This window comes from Martes martes, assembly GCF_963455335.1.
Source record: "Martes martes genome assembly, chromosome: 2".
In the NCBI taxonomy this organism is placed as follows: Eukaryota; Metazoa; Chordata; class Mammalia; order Carnivora; family Mustelidae; genus Martes; species Martes martes.
Genome location: NC_137889.1, coordinates 137,736,868 through 137,759,273, shown reverse-complemented (window position 1 = coordinate 137,759,273; position 22,406 = coordinate 137,736,868). Strand labels below are relative to the sequence as shown.

General features: G+C 36.9%; 1 protein-coding gene across 1 annotated transcript in view; it reads left to right on the top strand.

Annotated features, from left to right (window-relative positions):
* The window catches only part of INPP4B (inositol polyphosphate-4-phosphatase type II B), a 348,151-nt gene that overhangs the window by 240,098 nt on the left and 85,647 nt on the right, over window positions 1-22,406 (top strand). Inside the window, exons 13-14 of the mRNA XM_080797020.1 lie at window positions 3,056-3,215; window positions 21,735-21,907. Of these exons, the coding sequence (XP_080653146.1) occupies window positions 3,056-3,215; window positions 21,735-21,907 (333 nt within the window). The remainder of the gene's footprint in view (window positions 1-3,055; window positions 3,216-21,734; window positions 21,908-22,406) is intronic.

The window sequence follows — 22,406 nt, the reverse complement described above, 5'->3', positions numbered from 1 at the left end:
TTTATATAAGAAATGCAGCATGCGATATGACTTGATTTTTGCTCAAAATATAAGGTTCTTCCCAACATGGGCAACAAGAGGAGAGTTGAAAATTTATCCAATGTACAAAGCTAATCTGGAAAATTAAGAATAATCCTCTGCCTTTTTTTCCCCCTTAATAACAGTGTTTATTCCCAGTGTTAACTGGGAGAGTTATGCCATTTTTTTCCATTCAACAGCTTTAAAGATGTAGTTGCTGGTGAAAATTAAGCCATATTCAGAATAGGGACCAGTAAGTTTGTTATTGTGGTCTGAAATGTAAGCTTCTCACCAAATCCCAGTATGAGTGATGTCAGGACCTCAGTTTGCTTACCATTCCCCATGTTCCATCCCAGAAGAAGTGAGCTTCCTTAGGTCTCCTGGATCATAGCTAAGGAGCACCTACACCTAATTTTCTCAGACAACAGGCAGGGCATAAAGCAATTTATGGTTGTGACTGGTGTCTTAGTTTCCCTTAGAGGGAAAGTACTTGTAATCTTTTGGTGGAAGAAATCTGCCTTTAGAGGAAAGATTTTCATGATTATTTATGATTATTAGCATACTTCACACCCTGGATTATAAGGTGATGAAAAGCAAGTTTGATTCATTTAGGAAAGCCAGCAAGAATAGGATATGATTTTGCCAATTATAATAGTTTTCCAGGCACTTTCATGGGCTCCCACTGCAGCATGGTGAGGTCGACAGGGCATTCTAAACTGTAGATGAACCAACTGTAGCTCCCCAGAAATGAGGCAGTTTTCCCAAGATAGCATGTCATGTAGGTGGACCTCAAACTTCTCTTTTTAAACTTTGAATGTTCTACTTTTCCCCCTCAACTATAGTATACATATCTGTACACTCCCATATCTGTTTGTTACATTATTCAACTAATATTATATTATTCAACTAATTTAGTCTTTATAAGACAATCATCCAATAATCTAAACTCAATTATAGTTCTTTCTTCCTAGATTTGTTTTACCCAAAATTAGTTTCTGTGTTTATAAACTAGTAAAATTAACTTGGTTAAAAATATGCATTTGGGTAAAAATGTATAAACTACTAAGGAGTATTACATATATATACACACTAATCAATTATTAAATACTAATTGATTTATACTTTATATAATAAATATATATAATTTATATATAAATATATATTATATGTAATATAGTATATATAAGTAAATATGTATAAATATAAGTAAGTTATATTTATAATTTATAAATATAAAAATTACCAATAGAAATAAAATATTATTATCAATCATAAATACTAATTGATTATTATCTTTGCATTAAGTGCTATCCCAAATAGCTCTGAAATAGCTCTACTACAGAGAAAGATGAAAGAAAAGCACCATAAATCCCTTTGGTTCTTATGTGATATGTAAGATACACCTAATATGTATATTAGGGTCTTTCAGAGAAACAGAACCAATAAGATACATATTATTTATTATAAGGAATTGTCTCACATAATTTTGGAGGCCAGGAAATCCCATGATCTGCCATCTGCAAGATTCGCCATCTGCAGGCTGGAGACCCAGGAAAGCTGGTGGTATAATTCAGTCTGAGTCTAAGGGCCTTAGAACCAGAGGAGCCCGTGATATATGTTCCAGTCCAAGTCTGAAAGCCTAAGAACCCAGGAGTACTGAGGGCAGAAGATCAATGTCCTGATTCAGTCAATCAGGCAAGAAGGATCACATCTTGACTGCCTCCACATCTTTGCTCTCTCTCAGGTCTTCAGTGGATTGAATGAAGCCCACCCAACTTGGGGAGGACAAACTGCTTTATGAGTCCACTAATTAAAATGTTAATTTCACCCAGAAACACTCTTATGAACACACACATAAATAATGTTTAGCCAAATTATCTGGACGTCTTGCAATGCAATCAAGTCAACATATAAAATTAGCCATCACCCTTGGAGAGTCAGCGACTCCATCTAAATAATATGGAGAGAAGAGCACAAAGGGAAGCTAGGGATGAGAGACTACCATAATGATAACTATATTTAAATTTTTTATTAAGAAATAACAACTTTTATAAATCAAAGAATTTAGTGTTGTGAATTGCCCTAAACAAAAATGAGTGCTAATCAGAATTGTCAAGTTGGGTGACAAAGAGGCTCCCTAGTGGTAGGGGCTGCTTCCTAAGAAATAAATCGGCCACAGTGACATTAATGGCCATAGCACATAATATTGAGTAGAAGTTCTCAGATTTAGAGTGGTCAGAAGCACCCGAAGAGTTTGTCAAAATTCACTTTAGAGTGCCTTCTTCGTAATGGTTCTGACTGACTTAGTAGGCACCAACGATCTGTGTTTTAATTCTCTGGGTCATTCTGTTAAAGGTAATGTAAAGACCACACTTCAAGAATTTCTGTTACCTAGAGCAGTCAAATCCATAGAGGCAAAAAGTATAATGATGGTTGCCAGTGGCGGGGGAGAGAAGAGTGGGGAGTTCATTTTGAAAGGGCAAAAGTTTCGTTTTGGGAAAATGAAAAATTCTAGAGATGGTTGTGGTGATGATTGTGTAATAATGTGAATGTACTTAATGCCCCTGAACTGTACACTTCAAAAAGGTTAAATGGTAAACAATGTTATGTGTGTTATCACAATAAAAAGGAAAAACAAGAAGTTTTAATGCAAATTATAACTATTCTTTAAAAAGTGTGTCTTTTCTTTCCTACTAAGTGTCGGTAAGGGAAATAGATACATCCAGTTTAAAATATCATAGGTTGTGTTCAATTATGGATTAATATTGTACAGTATTTCATTGTTGCTTTATGACTTAGAAAAAATAATGATCTAAATAAAAAATTTATAGGACTTAAATTTTGATTTATTAAGATCAAACAGATTTCTTCTTATATATTCATAGTCTGGCCAAGTGAATGGGAGTATTAGAATTAATCACTGAGTCTGCTTTCTTATGATTGTTCCTCTGCCTGCTTCTCTAAAATGGATTCGTCAGATTTTGCCTTATCTTGTTTTTTCAATAAAAATGTGTAGTGATACTTACGCTCTTTTCAGGATAGGGTGTGGGCCAACGTGGGGAAGAGCCTGAACTGCATTATTGCCATGGTTGATAGACTGATTGAAAGAGATGGCGGCAATGAAGGCGGTGGTGGTGGCAGCAAAGATGGAGAAAAGGACCCTTCTCTAGTGGACCCCATCATAACTCATCCAAGGGGTAAGAAGTCATGTTTTCCCAATCACTGACTGAGTAAACAAAATGAGAAAGTCATGATAAAATGAGATAGAAAAAGAGAGTCAATAGTGCCTTTGATGAAAGTGCTGATAGCATGCTTTTCTACTGCTCTGGCTTGGATGATAGAAGGCTATTTATCAAATTGCATCTCAGTTGTGTTTTCAGAACTGCTTGCAATGCTCATTTTTTTTCTTTTGCTACATAAAAACCTTCTTGAAAGAAGAACGGTGTTTTCTTTTAAAGACTCTGACCAAGTTTAATCCACTTTGACACAGTCCTCCAAATTTTTTTAGGAAGCAATACAAGCATCTGCTCTTAAAGCTCCTAGAAACTTCTACGGATATCAGGACGCAGTATCCACAGTGGATCCTGAAAAGAATGCAGTATGATAAAATGCTTTTTACCTTATTCTGGGGAATATTTTTTGTGAATTATCTCAAAGACATTAAGAAGGTTTGGTTCCATATAAGAAGAATATGTTTGTGTGTATTAGTAAGTCTCGGTTTTCATGGAGACATGTATACACACAACATAGTTACATACACATGTGGGTGTCTATGTGTGTGTATAGGTAGACACACAGATATATAAATACTTTCAAAAGTATGGCTTATTACAAGCTTGACCAGAAAATATGATAATCAAATTTTAACTATGGTTGTGTCCTGATAAATGGCTTTTTCACCTTTTTTTGTTTGTTTGTTAATTTGATTAATTTTGATGATAAAAACCCAGACAAATATCTGCATTTCTTTACAGTGGTAAGAACTGCTGTTAAAGTAGTCCCAGCCCTTTTTGTAACTTAAGTGTTTGGAGAGAATACCCAGTGTTGCCCTACTCTCTTCTTCTGAAATCTGCATTTCCTGTTACTTTAAGAAAATGAGTCAGAAGGAAATATGGACACTTATAAAATTAAATTTATGTTTCCCAATTTGTTTTCCTGATTTTTCATTACTTACATTTTCACCAGAAGTTTAATTATGTGAAACATCAATCTTTCCTTACTTGATTAACAGTAGAACTATTTCTAAATCATGTTTATAAACTAAAGTTTTCTTACTATAGATGGTCCTCATCTTCTATAGTACATTCACATGGAAAAGTTTATACTAATATTCATTATGTTTATACCTACTTAGTTTAACTATATATGGGGATCTTCTTTTTTAATAATATCAGTTTTATTAGTTAATGGATCTAATATCAGTCAGATTCTATGTCAGCCCCATAATTTTTATATGAATCAAAGTGAAAGCTTGTCATAACTTATGTCATAAAGAAGTAGTATACTTCAATTTTCTTTAATTGAACATTTATTGACTATCAGCCATAAGCCAGACACTATGCTGAGCTCTGGAAAATGAAGTAAGGAAGCTGAAATCATGTTAGGGTCTTGTTATGTCCATTGTTGGGTTTTCAAGGCATAATACTCTTTTAGCAGAAATAAGATGAGAGGTACTGAATTTTGCCATATTTGTTTTGATGCCCCAAAACTTCTCATTGACAAGAGTTCTAGAATATTTGAAATTCTATATTTTACCTGTATCTTGTATTTTATCAGAAGGTTGTTTCTGTGGGATCAAAATTACATTTTAAAGAGTAAAAATATTTGGTAAGTGATATTTGGTAAGATTAGATGAATCACTTTCATTTGAATGTGAGGCATTGTCTGAATATAGTCTAAAACCAGACAGAAGCTGCTGTCAATGTAGAATTCACAGCTAGATGGGATTTGTGGATGGTTAAAGTCAAATTATAGCATAGTGCCCTCTAAGTGATTTTATTTTCAATTTATGATCCATATTTATTTCATGCATACTTTTTTATGTTATCAACATTTTCAGGAGATAAAACACTTGAAAAGTATAAAATGAAATACACACTTTAGTCTAATAATGATTTAATATCATATTGTCAAATAATTTCAAAGTTAAAGCTTTTGTTAACATTTTACATGTTAGACAATTGTGTATAGAGTTCATGTTTTAGAGAGGACATCGGTACATAGAAGAAGATGCCTAACATTCACAAATAGATGTTTTACAGATGAATCTGTGCTCAAGTATACTACGAATAGATTATGGATGCTACTGCATAGTTGGAGTGGGATTGATTAGCTTAAGCAATCATTAAGCAATAATTTACTTTCATTATGTAATAATAATATACTAATAAAATACTTATGGTTGTTTTAGACTTCTTCTTAAAGTTAGGAAAAAAGCATTTTCAGTTTCTATCCTGATTTTTGTCACATAAAGCAATGCAGTAGAGAAATTAATAGTGGTTTTTTGTGCTGATATAAAGCAAATGAATAACCAAAAGTCATGTTTTTACCTACACTATCTTGCAAACTATTTCAGATGAAGATATTTGAGATACACATTTGCTAATTATATTGTGCCCCAATTTACCTGTAGTTTTAAATTTTATTAGAAAAATAAGAATTTAGAAAATTTGCAAAGGTAAACAAATAGGACTATGTATGATTTTTATCTTTTTATTTCAATCAGACAGAAACATTTTTAACATACCTGTTGTTTACCTGTACACACACACACACACACACACACACAGTAACGAAACTAGAGTACACACTGTAAATATAGATGTACTTCTTGATATCCTGCATATCATTATATAATGGAGATTTCCTGAGAAGCATTTTTGGAAATGAAATTATAATGATTGTAAACGAATTCATCAAAAGAGAAACCACTATTTTAGAAATGTAATTATTATCATTTCACTGAGTTAACATGTAACACATCTTTGAATGTTGAAGTCTTCTACTATATCCCTGATATTTTCCCCAAAGTCAGATCACGAGAAGTGGAATTATTTTATAAGGAAGAGTTATCCCTTCTCTCCCACATGTGCATTTTTACAATTTTCAATTCATATCAGTGTAGACTCATGAATATGTATGTTATTTTTTAGTTTATAATCTAATAATATTATAATAATATATATTTGACGCTCAAACTGTTCTGGAGTTAGCCATTAGGAGCTCTTTCAGGTTGGTTTCAGTGGCCTTCTAACAGGCTGCCCACCCATAGGCTAGTTACTCCCTTGTTTTCTTTCTTACTTACTCCCTTACTTTTTTTACTCATTCCCCTTCCCTCTGGCACCATGAGGTAGTCTAGTTTCAGCTGTTACTTTGCCTGCCCCAGCCCTAGGTTAAGCCATTTTTCAAGGAACTCTGATTTCTTCAATTAGAGAATAACGCATAGAAATCAACCAATGGGTAGGAACATTTGATGGTTCTTTTTAGCAATATACTCTCACCAGCAGTATCTACAAGCACCGCTTTAACCACAGTCTTCCCAGCCTTCAGTATTTTCACTATTTTCCTGCCACTTTGGGTGAGAAACATTATATTGTAATCTGTAATTTATTGTAATTTAATTTGTATTTTTTGGTAATTTATCTAGTTATTAGTGAAGTTTGACTTTATAAAACTTAATACTATATTTCAAAATATTATTTTTATAATAAAATGCATTTCTTCAGTAGCTCCAGTTTTATCCCCAGCTCATATCTGGGATGGAAAAACCATTTCTTCTTTTCTTTTTACGATTAAAAAGAAAAGTGAATGACTGAGTCATCCAGAATTTATACGAATGTATGATGTCATAAATACTGCTATGCATTTGTTACTGCATCACTTATTAGTGATTCTTTCATGTTGTATCAGTTTTGTTTTGTTTCTTGCTATATTAAGTTCTGCAATTCTTTTTTCTAGAGAGGGAGAGCAAGAGTGCAAGTGGGGGAGGAGGGGCAGAAGGAGAGAGAGAGAGTCTTAAGCAGGCTCTGTGCCCAGCAGGAGCCCTCCATGGAGCTCAGTCTCACAACCCTGACTGAGATTGTGACCTGAGCCAAAATCAGGAGTCGGGCATTTAACTCACTAAGACATCCAGACACCCCATGTTCTGCAAATATTTTTGGTCAATTTCTGGAATTTTTTTTCTATTCTTGTGATTTTGACTATTTATTATGTTTTATGTTGGGGTATATTTTGAAATCTTACAGGGTAAGTCAACCCTATGACAGTCAGTTTTTCTTTCTTCATTATCATCTTTTATTTTTACATTTTAGCTGTAATTCCTGTTTGTTTTGCTGGCATATATGTATATCATGGTTAAACAGATGGTCTTCTGAATTGTTGCTACCTTTTTCCATTTTTTAATGTTTATAACCTGCAGATATTTTTTAAGGTGCACATTTTTCTTTTGCAGTATGTTTATTTAATAATGTTTTAAATCTGTAGTTTTGAGAGTTTTTCATTTGTTTTAGATCTAGGATTTTACAAAATATCTTCGTAAATCTCTTTTCAGGACTAATATAAATAGAGCTGATGGAAATAAAACATTCTCTGCTGTTCTGAACACAAATAGTGGAATACCTTTTCAAACTTACATGGCTTATATATATATATATATATATATGTATATATATATTTATATGTTTTCTTAATGAACAAGTTTTTTTCTTTTACTTCCCTACACTCAAACATACTTAAAACCATCTACTATATGCATGGGACCACATGCCTTCAATTTCATAATAAACTGAAAACTCAAAGATAAAAATCACTGAATATTAGAATCTTAGATTTTAATGTGCCTTTAAACATTACATAATTAAACCTCCTAAATTGTGTTAAGAAGCTTACCTATAGTATCTGCCAGTTTTCACCTAGCCTGTGGTACACATCTCCACTGATAGAAAACCATTTTTTTATTTTCTAGAATGGCACACTCCAGATGTTGATCTAAATATGTTTCCTTTAATTTTACCCACTGGCCCAGATCTAATTCTGTGCAACAAACAGAACAAATCTACTTTCCTTTTTCCACATTATAGTCTAACAAATCGGAAAACAACCATTATGTCCTTTTTTCCATTTTCTGGTCATTTTTCAAAGGAACAGCATCAAACCCAGAGTAACAGAGGGGGACCACTTTCCTACTTTTAGAATCTATTTTTCAATTAATGATATCTAAGTTCACAGTGGCTGTTTTGACAGCCAAGTTTTTTACTACTAACTTCATTGATAACCATAAATCTTGCTCAATTTGACTTATCCTTCAGGCTTTCAAGATTCAAATAATATTTAAGTGCCACTATGTGCTAGACATTGTGAAAAAGTAGGGACACAAGGAGATTAAGACATGGTCTATCTCAATTCTACTGACGTGATTGATGGGTAAACCCAAGACTGCAGTATACTACACTTCTTAGTACACTCAGATAAATATGTATTTCTTTCATCCATCATATCTACTGTCCAGCTCAGGTTTATTTTATTCACATTTTACAAACATCTTCTGTTCATTCACACAAGTAATAGATAAAAAATGATGGGAAAACAGAAATAAATACAGATACTTGAGGCACATCACTAAAAAAAAAACTGTATGCACTGAAATTCTCTTGTTAATCACAACTGTTTGGGGATATGTGTTGAAGCAGTGATCCATTCACCCATTCATGATATTGCATGCCTGAATTTCTTTGTCTTTCACAAGATTACCATGAAATGCCCCGTCTCTGAATACTTCTTTCTAATCTGCTCAGCTACCAGTCCTGTCAAAAAGGAGATGAAATTCCTCTGACGTAACTTTTCTCAGTGAGCCCATGCTGGTTTCATGTCATCACTGCTTCCTCATACAAAGGAGATATGCAGATCATAGCATTTGTTTACTTACCACTGGTTAGAGTTTCATGCTCACTGATACTCATGTTCTTTCCTGCTTCCTAATTTTCTTTTAGCTTACAAGGTACATTTCATATCTTCTAGAGGGACCTGAGAATTCACATACACCTTTCAATTTATCTCTGGTTGCCTCCTGTTAACATAATTGTTTGCTAACTACCAAGAATTTGTCAGTAATTTATCACAAGTTGTCAGTGGCTTCCTATGCAGAAGATGTGTCATCTGAAAAAAGTGCCCCATCTTCCAAATAGAAACAAATGGAAGGGTTTAACAAATCACTTTTTTGAATCCAATCTCTTTCTTATGTTTTATTTTAGGTTGGCCAGAGTAGTTATCTGCCTAATAAATTTGAAATAATTAAGGATTAATTAATGAACACAGTTACACATAAAATGGTTCATGGCGTCAAGTTTATGGAAGACACACACTAAATTTGTGTTAGTTAGAAGACAGAGAAGAAGATCCTTTCATTCATTCAATATTTGTTGATCATCTACCCTGTGCCAGGCATTGTACCCAGGAATATATGCTGTCATCACCCTGCCCTTGTGGTCTTGTGGGTGAGCAAGTTGTATTTTAAAGAAGATATTCTGAGATTTTCCAAAGACAGAATATACAAGATAAAGGACTTAGAAGAGAGAGTATGCATTTGAGAGTCATCAGCAGATAGATAGATGAAACTGAATAAATGAGAACAGGAAGAATAAGACAAAATTAGCAAAATCCATAAAACAGAGCCTTGGCTTGTAGACATTGCCTTCAGCTAAGGAGTAGGAAGAACTAAGAGGTACAAATCAAATGCAACTTGGATATCAAACAAAGGTGTCAACTCACATTGCTTAGTTAAACCTTACTGCATTCACATTTTTGTGACAAGCACTTGCCAAGCCTTGCCATTCTTGCCTCCCTACTGACAGCAAGCTTGTTGAGGAGGTTCTGTTTTTATCCCCATTTTATAGATGAAGAAGTTAAGCAATACTTCTAAGACCACAGAACTGGTAGGTATCTGAGCAGGATTCAAATGCAAAGTAATTCCTGATTGAATTTGTCAAGAAGAATCTGAGTCCTTAGAGCAACTGTTGGTGAGATATGCTTAGATCTTAAGAGCAGTTTTGCATGTGGATTTTCTTGCCTTTATGTTTAGATATTAGTCACATCTACTACTTCACTTGTTTGCTAAGTTTTCTGCTGATTTTCCAAAACCCTAAATGCCCAGACCCCCACCTCCCTCTTCATACAGCTTATCCTAGTGCAAGTGGACAGGGTCCTGCACACAGCAGGGCCCTCTACTCTGGGTTTAATGCCTTGTAATCACCATCTTGCATTTTTGAAAGTTGTTTCTTTGTGTTTTAAATAAATTCCAGTAGGGCAATGGAGGCTGTGCCTGGAACTTTAAGATTAGATTCACCTATGGTTCTGCCTCTCAGGTTCTCCAGTCCCTGCCCAGCTTCCCCATCCCTGCCCCAGCCCAGTGACCTCTTTCTGTCCCATTTCTCACCTACCAAAGGGCCTGGGTGCAGAGGTGAAATACTTAGAGTCAGTCTGGGTACCTTTGAGACTCTGCATACATGCGCTACCATGCCTAAGGGATCATGACATGAGAGTAAATAGAATTTCACCATGACAGGTTGAGAGAGATACCACTGAGGAAGAGAGGAAAAAGGTTGTTTACTCCTTTTGAACAGAAGTCTCTCACATTTTGGGACGCCTGGGTGGCTCAGTTGGTTAAGTGGCTGCCTTCGGCTCAGGTCATGATCCCAGCGTTCTGGGATTGAGTCCCACATCGGGCTCCTTGCTCAGCAGGGAGCCTGCTTCTCCCTCTGCCTCTGCCTGCCTCTCTGTCTGCCTGTGCTCACTCTCTCTGACAAATAAATAAATAAAATCTTTAAAAAAAAAAAAAAAGAAGTCTCTCACATTTTAACTTTTCATTGAATTCTGCAAATTATTTAGTCATGCTTTTTATAAGGGTTTCCAGTACAAAGGCCCTCAAGCAGCATACAGGGTAACATGAATGAGTCAAGTGAATTGGATAGACACTGGGACAATATGTATCCCTTGGATACATATTGTATCCAAAAAGAAGGGCCACCTTATGTATGTATGTATGTATCTTTTTGGATACATATTGTATCCAAAAAGAAGGCCCTCCAAAACGAAGGGCCACCACTCCAGTTCTAGCCAATCCTTCCTACAAGGGAAACTGAAACTAAAATCGCTGTTATCTTCTGATTTTTCAAGTAAATGTGAATTTTTATATGAAACATCCAAAAGGTCAATAATTGATATTTTAAAATTGTCAAAATATGAGGAAGACCAAATAAAATATCTTTGAAGACCAGATAAGGCTGGCCCATGGGCCACTAGTTTGCAGCCTCTGAATCTCTGATTTATTATAAATGCTGTTTTAAATATTATCTCCTCTACTAGACTTGGCTCTGTGAGAAAATATGCCAAGTATTTGTGATTTGCTCTTGAATCTCCAGAACCTGACATAATTCTTGGCAGGTAATAGAAGCCAATGTTATGAAATAAAAGACTAGTTACCTTGATCTATAACTGCTACCTGACAAGAAATGCTTAGGTAGGTATTTTTGACATTATTGAGTATTTTAAACAAAGTGAATATTTATGCATACATACATGAAAATCATTATATTATCAAAACTTATACTCAACATTAGACAATTATTTCAGTGGTTTTATAATATGAAACATGTCTTTTATTTCGCAAAGTGCAAAGATCCAAGCACAAAGCATCATTTTCATCAAAGGGCTTAAGTATTAATATTCCTGAATGTCATGAATTTCTACACATAAAAGTTTAGAATTACACTGAGAAAGAAACATCAATGAACCAGGCTTTGAAAACCTCCTAGGTCAATAGGTTAAAAAAAAACAAAAAAACAAACAAACAAAAACCCCACAACCTTTAAAAGTACACTTACAAGCTAAAAAAACAAAATAAAACATAAAAACAGTAAAAAATAATCAAAAGGTACCACATATATTTTTATTATAAACTTAGAATTTCAATAATAATTATAGATTATGAAATTTTCAAATATCCAGTCAGAAAATTAATGCTTCCCTTAAAAATTGTGCAGTGAATTTGATGTAACGAAACAACACTTAGCTCAGAGTCAAGATTCTTGGCAAGTCCTCAACTTACTTATTTGGTTATATAACTTTTAACAGATTACTTACATTCTCTGGACCTTAATTTATTGGTAAATTAAAGATCATCTAACAGTTCTGGGGGTTTCTTCCATTTCTACTGTTTTATGATAATATAGGTACCGCATTATTTTGAGTGATTTTTTTTCTTTCAGTCATTCAGCATATTTTAATTGAGTACCTACTATGTGCCAGGTGCTATTCTAGACACTGAGGATACAAAAAATGAACAAAACAGGCAAAACACCTGCCCTCCTGGGTTCATATTCTTGTCCCAGAGAAACATTAATACAAGAAATTAAGAGAATTTACACAATATATTAACGGTAGCAAATAATGTGGAAAAATGGAGCAAAGGAAAAGGCTTTGGGAATATTGTTGGAGGACAGGAATTGAAATTTAAGGGGAGTGGTCAATGGCTTCATTGAGAAGTTGATATTAGAACGAAGACAAATAGGAAAAGATGTGAGCCATGTGGATATCTGGGGGAAGGATATATTGAGCACAAAAAATAGCTAGTGCAAAAGTCTTGAGACAGTAGTGCCCCCATCATCATCAGTAAACAGCAAAAATGCCAATTTGGTTTGAATAGAGAAGGTGAAGAGAAGAGAGTAGAAGATGAATTTATACAGGCAGCTTGGAGAAAGGATCACGTAGGACCTTTGCATAGACTTTGACTTTGACTCTGAGAAAAATAAGAACAATCGGGAGGTTTTGAACAGAGGAGTAACTTAATATGACAAATTTTAATACCTAGTCTATTATGTTGAGATTAGGCTATAGATGGGAAGGCAGAACCAGGTATAGACTGGTTAGAAAGCTAAGTAATTGTCTAGGTGAGACATGATTGTGGCTTGGACTACCAAGCAGAAGGTGGCAGTGGAGGTGATAAAAAGTGGTTGGACTCTGTACTTATCTTGAAGGTAGTGCCAATGGACTTTTCTGATAGTTTGGGTGAGAGAATGAGAGAAAAAGAGGAGTTAAGGATAATTGAACAATTTCTGGCATGAGCAGCTGGAGGGATGGGATGGTCATTTACTGGTTGGTGAAGACTGGGTAGAACAGGGTTTGTGGTGACTAGGAGCTCATTTGGATATGCCAAGTTTACATGGTGATTTCAGGTGTGCGATAAGATATAAGAATCTGGGACTCAAGAGAGAGGTTCAGGTTAAAGACACAAATTTTGATAAACAGTACTTTTATCATGATGAGCACTGAGTATTGTATAGAATTGTTAAACCACTATATTGTACACCTGCAACTAATATAACACTGTATGGTAACTATACTGGAATTAAAATTAAAAAATTAATTAAAAAGTTGGAAATTGTCAACATATAAATAGTACTTAAAACTGTGAGACAGAATAATGTCAACAAAGAGTTGAGTGTTCAGAGCAAAGGAAGGAATGGTCAGTAAGGTAGGAGGATGCCAGGAGAGTATGATATCCTGACATCTAGGGTGAGAAAGTATTCCAGAGGGAAGTGATCAGCATGCCTAATGCTGCTGAAAGTGGAATGAGGACTAAGTGACTTTGGATTTATCAGTGTAACAGTCACCGGTGATACTGACGAGAGTTCTCTAGAGTGGATGAGGACTAAACCTAAGTGGAGTGGTTAAGAGGAAGAGAAAGAAAAGGAACTAGAAACACTATCTATAGACAACTCTTTTGAGGAGTTTCACCACGAAAGGAAGCAGAGAAATAGGGTGGCAGCTCTAGAGGGAAATAGGGTCAAGTGGGGGCCATTTCTAAAGATGGGAAGAAAATAGCTAATTGTGTGCTAATCGGGATGCTCTGGTAACAAATATTGATAAAGTAGGAAGAAGGGGAGAGAATTGCTTGAGTGATACTTCTAAGTAGGTGAGAGGAGATGAGTCTGGTATACAGAAAGAGTTGCTGGTCTTAGCTGGAGAACGAACAATTCATCTCAGAAACAGGAGAGAAGGAGGAGCAAGAGCAACAATGTTAGTAGGTGGGCAGACACAGGGTGACATATAAATTAGTTTATTATTGTAGTAATTTTTTAAGATAGTAGCTAACATTTTGGGGTTGCTTAACATGTGCCAGAAACTTTTAAAAATGTTACCTGTATTATTTAATTCTTGCAACACTCATAAAAATAATTTTGATGTATTTAATGGATAAAGAAGTACAAAGTTGAAAACACTTGGGCACTCTCAAGCCCAGCCAGTGACAGAGCCTGGCTTCTGACCCTGGTGGTCTGAGTTGAGAGCCTGTTCTAACTACTATGCTGTCTTGCTTCTGTTCTTTCCAGGAAAAAAAAATCACTAATCTTACTCTGTACAGATAATTTTTTGCTGTCATCCTTTTAACAGAATGCTAAGGTTTATTAGACTCTAACTGGTGATATTATAAGATAACTTTATGAAAATCAATCCTGTAGATATCTGTTAAAGTTTCATTATGGAATTGTACCTTAGGCAGAAATTAAGAATTACCATGTATTCATAAATTAGACTTGAAAAATTATTTAACTTTATCATAAATCTGGTGATGCTCATACCCACAGTGAAAGTGAGATAGGGAAAAAAAAGAAGAGATTCACATTTCCCATGTGGGGACATTGGGGCATATGATTATTGAATGGAATGGCCTGAGAAATAGTATTGTTTACATTGTTTTTGGTCCCTTGCCTACTTTCTCAGTGCTTATAAGTTAAATCGATTTACACGAGTCTTTGTTGCATTTCTAGAAGTATTTTTAAAAAATAGTACAGTATATACCATGGGTCTTGAAGTTTACCAGAAAACTGCCATGTTCACCTTGCTCACTTCAGGATAGAAGTGCACCTCCTCTTCTCTTTTCTGGATTTCTGTGCTCTACTCAGGCTTCAGTGGACTCAATAGCCACTCCTTCTGTCTTCTCAATCTTAGATAAGGCCCAAAATTTAAATGACAGGAGCTCTCTGATGCAGATGTATTGGTAATTTCAGATCATCAGGATCTATGACCTATGCAGCTTATTCTTAAGTGCTCAGCATATTTGTAGGCCAGAGTCCTGAGATTAAGGCTTTTTTAAGGCCAAAAGGCAAAATATGCCCAAGGGATACGAGTGTGTGACTCCTCCAGGTTCATCATAACCCCCAATTCAAAACTTCTGTGCTACAACAAACACAGAGCTTGTTTGATTAATGGATTTAGTTCCTGGAAACTGTCTTAGCAGAATTTACTTAAGGCTTTCCACTTTGTGCTACAAAATGAGAAGTTTAACCAGGATATCGGTTGATGCATTTCCTTTGCCATTTTTCTAAGAGCAAGACTGGAAAGTTTTATGACACTGTGTTCTTAGGCTGGCAGGATTTAAACAAACAAGGTTCCCTTGACACAAGAAAAGGTTGCCTTTGTTCTCACAGCAGCTTGTTTTGAGTTGAGCAGTACAGTCATTTCTAATACATCTGGAAGGTACCAAGATCAGTCACTTACTTTGGACCATAGTTCAGTGGACGCTATGATGATTGCATTTTAAGATTCGTGTCTAGTCGTTGTGTGAATACCGCTGGGGCCTTAAACTGCTCTGAAGGCACAGACTGCTCTCTGTACAACCTTTCTCCAGGGTCACCATAAACCCTGCTTCCATTTGCCCTACCAATACCCGTTATTTCTAGCTTTGACCTTGCCTCTTAGCTTTTGGCTCTGTCTTGCACATAGTCTGTACCTTCTTATTCCCCTCCCTACCCCTGCTTACCTCTTTCCCTATCCCTGCTATGATAACTACCCAGTAAGTTTTTTTTATTGTCCCCCCCCCCATGGCTTCAGGCTCCAACATGATTTCCATGTATTCTTGCCTTGTCCAAGTCCTTCAGTCATGTCAGCCCCTCTCCTCCTCCCTTCCAGTCCCTGTACAACAACCTTTGGTCAGTTTATGACATCTGTTTTTGGGACTTGATATCATCAAATGATGCACCTCTCCCAGACTTATCCTACAAAGCTTTGCACTTTGGGTGTTTAACTACCTGCTGGCCATGCAGCTTCCTTGAACTCCATCTGCACAGGACTCCCTTCAAATGTTCAGTCAACAATACAGCTGTGAATGAATATGATCTTCTCACCAGAGATGAACTCTGTTGCCTCTAAACTCTTATTCCTTCTAAACATGTTTTGTCAGGTCCCCAGATTTTTATAGCACTTATCAGACTCCCTTATATGGTAAGTATTACTTTACACCTCTTACTTTCCCTTCTATATTTTAAGCCCCTTGAGAGTAGCAGTCAGGAGTTAGAAATATAAGTGTCACCCATAGGACTCACTTCCAAAAACTTGTCTCTGGCTAACAAATGACTATGTGTCTCATGATGGCAGTGAAGAAAGGAGGCAAAGTGATAAAAGGAAGATAGGTTAGCATTTATTAAAGTAATATAAATTGAGATTGATTTTTTTATTCCTGGACCAGAGCCAAGAGATGGATGATAAAGATGACCAAAGGGTTAGGAAGGCTCAGAGGGCATTCTGAGTAGCCGGGGAAGACATTTCAAGGCAGCCAGGCCTCAGTGGGTGTTTTTCATTCCCTGATTATTCATCTAGCACATTATTAGCCTATATGCTGGAGTATGTCCAGATATTTGGAGGCAGTGGGCAGGTGTCCATGATCTATGACCAAAGATGGCCACATGTATTATACAAAGGAGTTTAGCTGTGAAGTATGTGGAGAGGAAGCCTGATCATTGACCAACCCCTCCAAGTTATGCTGTTCAGATTGTAGAATTGTGCCTGAAGGACTGGGCCTTCACTCAGAGGGCACCTGGGTAGTGGTATGTGGGCTGATATAGGACATAGGTCCATCAAAGCAAAAAGGACTCTGAGCAGGGATAGCAAAATCTGCCACTGCCAGCCCTTAACTGCAAACCCATTGGCCCTTCTGTGGGACCTGAGGTTTGAGCACAGTATCAAAGCCCTCTTGGCTATGTATTTGGTCTCTGTTCTCACAACCTTGGGGATTTTATCACCCTCCTTAGAGGCTATTCTAGTTGTTTAGCTTCACAGTGAGCATCTTCTTCACTGAGGTGAATCCTAAAAGCTGGGCTCATTTCTTCTCTATCTCTTTGCATAAAGTTTAATGGGCATGCAATCTTTTAGCTTTTCTTTTCTTCTGTGTCTGAAAAGTTGTGATAACAAAAATAACAATGGCTGTAAGCTTGTGTGGAGTTAATTATTTTAAATGAGCAAAGAAGACCAAACACCTGAGAAGAAAATGGCTCAGAAATTGGAAAGAAAGCATTCTGCTCTGTGGCAGTTGGTTGGTATTTGGCTCTTTTATTTTCCTCCTGGGTAACATAAGAGCCATTGAGCTCAGGGGACGTGAACATCCTGAACAGGAAATAGATGGTGTATGGAGGGGGGTAAGGGGGGGGGCACCTGGCAGTCGTTCTTTGAATCCTTCAGTGAGCATCACTTGAATATGTTATAGAAGCAAGTAAAGGACTGGAAAACAGGCTCTGCTTGGATGGCTTCCAGGACACTTCACAAAGCTCAGGAAAAGCTCAGCTAAGCCACATGCATTTTATGTTTTCCTAAGGAAAGACTCTGCTTTTTGGTCTTGGGGTTAAGGAGTTTCAGCAAGTTTTTATAGAAACAATAAAACATTCTCTTTATATTCCCCTCTGTCAGTGGAAGGAGCCCAGAGGGATAGAATTGAGGATGTGGGCACTTAAGTGTCTCCTGAGCCGGTTAGCTCCCAGAGAGGTGTTTGTGAAGTGACTATATGGTGGAGAGCCCCTAGCCACCTAGCTTCACTGTGCGTGTGTGTGTGTGTGTGTGTGTGTGCGTGTGTTGTATAAAATCTTAGTTGAAACTTGAAGTAATTAAACTCAGAAAACTGGATGTGTGCATTTCAGGACTTCTTATTTTGACCGGATAGCCCAAAATGAACACCAGTTCATCCCTTCCAGAAAATGGGCTTTATCTTGAGAACAAAGTAAACACCATGGAAATTGTGAAGTCGAGAGAGGCAGGAAGGTGAGGGGGAAATGACAATGGTCTTAAGACTGTCAAGAGCTGTAGCTTTTTTTCTCCTCCCAAAAATATTTTTGAAGAGAAAACTAAAGCATTTTCTGTTCCTTTGTGAGAATGATTTGGAAAGCTCATTGGAGCAAAAAGGCCATTTATGAACTGACTCCAGCCTTTCTTTGACCTGTCATACACCATTGTGTTTATTTGAGAACCTGAGATTTACAGTGAGTGAATATTAACAGGGAACGGAACCTGTAGTCATTGCAATTTGCATTTGCCAGTGCAGTTTTTTCTGTATCTGCTCAACTTAAATTGTTTCTTGTCCAGAAAAAAATGTGATGTTAGCTTTCTTACTTGTATTTTTTCTATAGGGATCTTCCTACTATCTTTAAGGCATTCTGCCTCACTCACAAACTTGTATTTTTATGGTTTAGAATTAATGTCTTATTATACTATTATTTGCCTTAAATTTTAGCCACAAAAACTGTATATAATTATAATAAATGGAGACACTGAATATTGTTGGCATTAGGCAAGCAGGTAAAAATGCCCCTAAGTTTAAAATATTAGTGTATTTTTTTCCAGGTTTTCAGTTTAATTCTATTAAGATTAGAAATCAGACTCATTTTTTCTTTATGTGATTGCAATTTATGAGTAAGAATCAACTGGTTAAATAAGTATGAGGATAGGTTTTGAAGTGGGTAAGGAAATTATCCTGGTGCTAATGAAGAAATGTGCAAAGAAAGATCTTCAAGAAGAACCAAGAGCTATATTAAATTTTAGCTGTCACTGAGTGTCTTTCGAGAGAAGTGTGCCCTTAAGTTAATTTTCCACTTTCTAACTAGGAAACGCATATCACACCCTTGACCAACTTACTGATCACTTGACACAAAAGAGTATGATGCAAGGTTCCTAAACTACCCGCACACGCACACGCTATGTATAAAGCCATATAGATCAGGTACTTGAACGGAGTAGGACAACCTAGCTCTACTTCAGCCTAATAAGGCAGCGCCACCTACTGCACACAAGCTTTATTTATGTTGGGGATTCTTGAATAGAAACTGGTCTCTACAGACCTAAGCGCAAAACAAAATCATGCTGCCATCTATTCTCTTCTAGATGTAAATCTCAATTTATTGAAATATTTGTTTTCCTAGTGTATATGCATATGTGTCAGTGCATCAATATATGGATGTAAACATTCATATTGGGAATTATAGAATGGGAGAGCAATGGGAGATAGAGGAATGTAAATATGAAAAAAAAATAAGAATAAGGACTATTCCTTTTAGATGTCTACTGATGTGTCTTTTATTCTGAAAATAAGATTGATGTACTTTCATATGCCCTTTTACATATACTCATGACATAAAAATCAATAATTAGCCAATGCTTGTTTTAAATGAACTGTTGTCCAGATTTCATTGTAGGCTGCCCACAAGTGAGTCCTTCATTAAATGGTTACAGATTTAATAGGCCTTCACTGTATTCCCCTTTGTCTGGTGTTTTTTTATTCCTACCGTAACATGTAATTCTACAATATTTTAAAGTAATAATTCATAATGTTCCTAATGTATTTTGCATTATAGCATCACATAAGTATTTACATGAAGTATTAACAAGAGTGCATCTTTTTATTAAATTGGGGTCATTAATTATTCTTTCAACCATTTTGGTTTATTTCATTTAGCCTATTACAACACAACATAAAATAACTAAGTGATGGTAGATAAGGTACAATAGTGATTATGATTGTTTATGTCATTCCCTATAACTCTTCCAAGTTCTGAACTGGTTATTGACCATTTACATCATTCATGGTGAAACTTACACTTTTGTGCTGAGAAGATCATATCATTTCAGATCCTGAATTATAATTAATTTTCAACATACATTCATTTCTATTAAATTTCATTGCCATACTACTATTAATTTATTTGTATGTTAATTAAGTGTCACACAGTCTGGAATGTGTAGGATTTGACATCAGAGCCTTGATTTCCAAATAAACTAAAATATAATATAACTTTTTCCCATATCATATGCCAACATCATGATTATATACTTGAAACAAGTCAAGTATCTAGACATACAAAATACACCAGTGGTTTCAGTTTTGTACCTGATTTGAAGAAAGCCTATTTGAATTGTCAAAAACTTGATTTTTTTCATATTTGCCTATATCTTTAAAAACTTTTGTTGTGGGGCACCTGTGTGGCTCAGTTGGTTAAGTATCTGCCTTCAGCTCAGGTCATATTCCCAGGGTCCTGGGACGGAGCCCCATGTCGGGCCCCCTGTTCAGTGGGGAGTCTGCTTCTCCCTCTGACTGCTGCTCTCCCTGCTTGTGCTTTCTCTCGCTCTCTCTCTCTCTCTCCCTCTCACCCCTCTCTCTGTCTGTCTCAAATAAATAAAATCTTCTAAAAATATATAAATGAATAAAAACCAAAAAATTTTGTTATATTTATTATAACTTTACTCATTCAATTAAAACTGATTGAGGGGCACCTGAGTGGCTCAGTTGTTAAGCGTCTGCCTTCCGCTCAGGTCATGACCCCAGGGTCTGGGATCAAGCCCCACAGGCTCTCTGCTCAGCAGGAAGCCCGCTTCACCCTCTCCCACTCCCCTTGCTTGTGTTCCCTCTCTCGCTGTCTCTTTCTCTGCCAAATAAATAAATCTTAAAAAATAAAAGAAAATAAAAAATAAATAAAAATAGAACTGATGGAATATCCGCTATATGTGAGACTCTATGCTAGGCTCGGGTATTAAAACATAAATTCCTTGCTGTCAGTGAACTCCCTTTCTTGCAGAGCAAATAGTGTGTGGATAGTTCTAGAACAGGAAGAAAAGGAACTGTAGGCACAAAGGTAAGTAACTTAAACTTCAGTAAATGAGGTGGCGGTGGGGCTGGGTGGCAGCAGGACAGGGAAGTACACATCGTTCAGTTCACCTGGGACTCTAGACTGCGAGTGAGGATGTTCTGAGAGGTGAGACTGGACCAGTAAGCAGACTTCAGGTACTGGAGGCTGTTTTATGCTTTTGGACTTTATTCTGAACGCTTTAGTGTTTTTACAATGTTTAAAGTAGGGCAGTGAGGGAGTGAATGATGGGATGGAATGAGATTAGATTAGAAAGTCCCCTCCAGGGACTCTGGGGACACTGTTAAGAAAAGGTTCAGGTAGGGCATGACTGGAAGGAGAGGGATAGTGACGGATCCAGAGAAGACTGAGAAGTGATGAAGGCAGAGGGCAAGGGGACAGTGACTGTCTGGTGGGTTCTACAACGGTAGAACTAATTCAGTGTCCCCAAAGTGTGAAGATCATAGAAGAAGTCCAGGAAAACTGGCTTCCAGCATGGAAGGAGTTTGGTGACACCACCCACTAGGCCACAGGCAGTCCCCAGACTGGAGGTGAGCAGGCCAGAGAGGAGTTCTGCTGTACATATGGTAAGTATACCCAGCAGAGAGATCCACAGGCGGCTGACGGCAGACATCTGGAATTCGGAGAGATTTGGATCAGACCTCTTCAAATCGAATCATTGTGAATCCTTAATAGTGCGTGTACCTTGACTAAGAAGAATAACCTGGTTCCATCCCCGAGACCTTCATCTGCCCCCCTGTTCTTACACCCTCTTCCTCCCTGCAGAGGACTGGTATGAACAGCTGTATCCCCTCATCCGTACCCTGAAGGACTGCATGGGAGAAGTGGTGAGCCGAGCCAAGCAGTCCCTGACCTTCGTGCTCCTTCAGGAACTTGCGCACAGCTTGCCCCAGTGCTTGATGCTGACGCTCAGAAGGGACATCGTCTTCAGCCAAGCAGTAGGTGCCTCTTGGGAGCACAGCATGGGGCTGGGTGGCTAGAAGGTACCCTTGGCGATGGTAGAGGTCTTCTTTTGGTAGTTTCATTTTCTTAAAGGGATTCCTTACTTGAAGTTTTAGTATCAGTTTTCCTAATCCATAATAAATATGAACTGAACGGAAACAGCTTATGAGATCTTAAGGATTTATTTCTGCAGAGAGGCGGCCAAGTCTCTGAAATGTATGCTCTGTTTCACGGTGCAGAGAATTAGGGAAGAAAAGGCCGCCCACCCTGTCATCGTATTACGCCCTGAGGTCTCCACACAGCACACAGTGGAAGGAACCGGGTGGCTGCCTTGCACAGAGGTGGCGGCAGAGACTGGCAGAAGGGATCTGTTTGCAATCTCCCATTTCTACAGCTCCCTAATGAATCCCAGGACAGGGCCTCATAATGATCTCTTATACGTTTTGTTTGTCTATAAAATAAGTTTGCAGGGCAGTAATGCTTAAAGGCAAGATT